Source organism: Mus caroli, chromosome 8 (assembly GCF_900094665.2).
Source record: "Mus caroli chromosome 8, CAROLI_EIJ_v1.1, whole genome shotgun sequence".
Classification (NCBI taxonomy): domain Eukaryota; kingdom Metazoa; phylum Chordata; class Mammalia; order Rodentia; family Muridae; genus Mus; species Mus caroli.
The window spans coordinates 76,734,306-76,736,961 of record NC_034577.1 but is presented as its reverse complement, the minus strand read 5'-3'; the positions used below and the strand labels follow the sequence as shown (position 1 = coordinate 76,736,961).

Sequence of the window (2,656 nt, the reverse complement as noted above, 5' to 3'; positions counted from 1 at the left end):
GTGAGCCACCATGTGGTTGCTGGGATTTGAACTCTGGACCTTCGGAAGAGCAGTCGGGTGCTCTTACCCACTGAGCCATCTCACCAGCCCCATGTGTGCGGTTTTTAATTGCTCTTTGGGGGGAGGTTCAGTGTTTCCTCCGCAGCTAGCTTTGCATGGTTACTGTGTTGTTGATCACTCTGCCTCTCCTTCCAGGTCTCTCTTCTGAGAAGCAGTTTCCACTCATCACTTAGTTCTAGACTTAACGTCTTCTCTCTTTCTGTGATAGATACATCTTTAAAAAGTTTTATCATGGAAAAATGTCACATAAAAAAAGAGTAGGAAGAATGACGTCACAGCCCCGATAATGTGTACAGATTGATAAGAATTGAAGCCAGTAATTATAGCTGTTCTTTGTGTTTATTTAGAACCCTCAGCCAACACAATTTCATTTTCAATGAAATATATTTATAACTGTTGTTAGTTACATTTTGCATTTCTTTAAGTACTTAATTTTAGGTATACAAAAATTTAGTATAAAAATATAAATGTTAGCTGGGCGTGGTGGCGCACACCTTTAATCCCAGCATTATTTGAGACACAGAATTACTCATGATTTCTAGGACATATATTGTCTTTAGCTTTTACCAAAATGAAAGGTGTCTTGATACTGTGTAATTACAGAAGTAAAGTTTGTATCCGAGTGAAAGGCTTCCCATAGGTGATTCTCAACTCTTTGTGTAATCTTACTTTTTTTTTTTCCTGTTATACTATACTCTTCCAGTCATTTACTTAATTTAAATACACTTATTTAACAATGAGGTCATCAGAAACCTGATGTTTGAAAGACTGTTTTGGAACAGAAACCGGGCAAGAAAAGTCCACAGAGAAGAAACAAAAAGTTCTACTTAGTCAGAAAATAGAACTTGGTTTTCAGTTGAAATAAAGGCAGTGTAGCTGAAAAACAATGGGGAGGGGATGCTTTTGAATCGAGATTAAAGAAATGTCTGCTGGCAGCTGGGGAAGGAAAGGCTATTGCTGGGCATATATGCATTTTATGTTCGCAGCACTGGAATTTTATTCTTACTTGAAAAGGGAAGCATTTATTGTCAGTGAGTATTTTTCAGATATTTTCTGTGTAAGAATATTTTTTTGCTGACAGTAGTGCTATGTGCCACTCATCCCAGCACTGGGAGACCAAGGCAGACGACCGCTGTCTCCTAAGAAAGCCATTGTTCCCCTAGTTCTTGGTTCAGGAGCTAGAACCTTACGCATGGTAGGCAAGTATTCCACAGAACTACATCCCTAGAAGCCAAATTATTAATTTTTTTCTTTTGATATGAATTTCAGGAAATGTTATGGCACAATCCTATTTTTTTTCCCACTTTTAAAAAAATGGTATCTTGGTATTTAACTTTTCCCCTTTTCTTTCCACAGAAAAACAGGAAAAGGAAATCGACATCTATGCTAACCTCTCTGATGAGAAGGCTTTCGTGTTTTCAGTTGCCTTGGCAGAAATAAATAGAAAAATTATCAATCAAAGACTTATTCTATGATATTTGTCTTCAAACTCTGTTGGTTGCCACTTTCTTCAGATTGCATCAGCAAATCCTCAGACAGTCGTGGACTCTGAGGAGCACCCAGACTGTGTGGATGAGGGCCTTTGGTTGCTTTCTCTGTTTTCTAGTCTGCTGCCACGCTTTGGGAGCAAAGCTGTGGGTTAGACTTTGCTGGGATTTCCTTGTTTACCAAGGACCATTATCAGTGTTTTGTGTTGGGATATTACTAAATGTATTTACAAAAACAAACAAACAAAATGACCAGAAAAGCCCCGGAACCTGGATGGGTCTTTCCAGGTTGAAGGGACAGGAGTGCGGGTGGAATACACAGCTGGAGCAGCTGATGTGCTTGCTAGTTTTCAGGTTCCGTACCAGAGATGCAGTGTCTTAAGTCCTGTCAGGAGAGTGACTTTTAAATGTATGTATTTCAGGCTTTCACCATTAACAGATTGCATATATACAATCCATTGACTTTTAATAAATTGGTAATTGATATTTTATTGAATGGAGAATTACGAATATAGATTATAAATTCTGTCTTTAATTGACCTTTTTCTTGGGCGCTATTTTAATGATTTAAGTAGGAGTTATATTTTCAGAAACTTTCTAGACAGTTTGGAAATTTGGGTGCTATATGAAGAAAAGCATTTGAGGCTGTATCATATTTCAGATATAAACACCTTGTTTTCTTGAATGTTTTATTTATTGGTTTTTTAAAAAAACTTTTCTGTTATCAAGATGGTGCCTGTTAACCTAAACACAGATATATTTATTATATAAATTGCAAAATATTTGTTAGCTACTTGTGAACAGTGATTTTTTTTTGTCTGAATGAATGTTCATTTATACATAATTCTGGTAATTATTTAAACTGTTACTTCATCCTGGAAAAAAAATAAACCTTAATATTGAAAGTGAGTAGATTAAATAGTGTGGTGTAGCTTTTTGTCCTAGTGAAGTTTGTAAAGTGTTTCAGCCAGTTTTTGCAGTATAAAATCATCATTCCTTATGCTCGCCCTTTGGCTTACCAGTGTGGTGATTAACCCTCTTCACATGTGTTAGCAGCTCTCGTAATCCCAGATCAGCCAGGGCTGCACAAAGAAACCCTGACTCCTAAA

General features: G+C 36.9%; 1 protein-coding gene across 1 annotated transcript in view; it reads left to right on the top strand.

Moving 5' to 3' along the window:
• The window catches only part of C8H16orf87 (chromosome 8 C16orf87 homolog), a 26,915-nt gene extending 24,462 nt beyond the window's left edge, over window positions 1-2,453 (top strand). Inside the window, exon 4 of the mRNA XM_021170536.2 lies at window positions 1,417-2,453. Coding sequence (XP_021026195.1) covers window positions 1,417-1,535 — 119 coding nt within the window. The 3' untranslated portion in view covers window positions 1,536-2,453. The remainder of the gene's footprint in view (window positions 1-1,416) is intronic.
• Window positions 2,454-2,656: the final 203 nt, after the last annotated feature.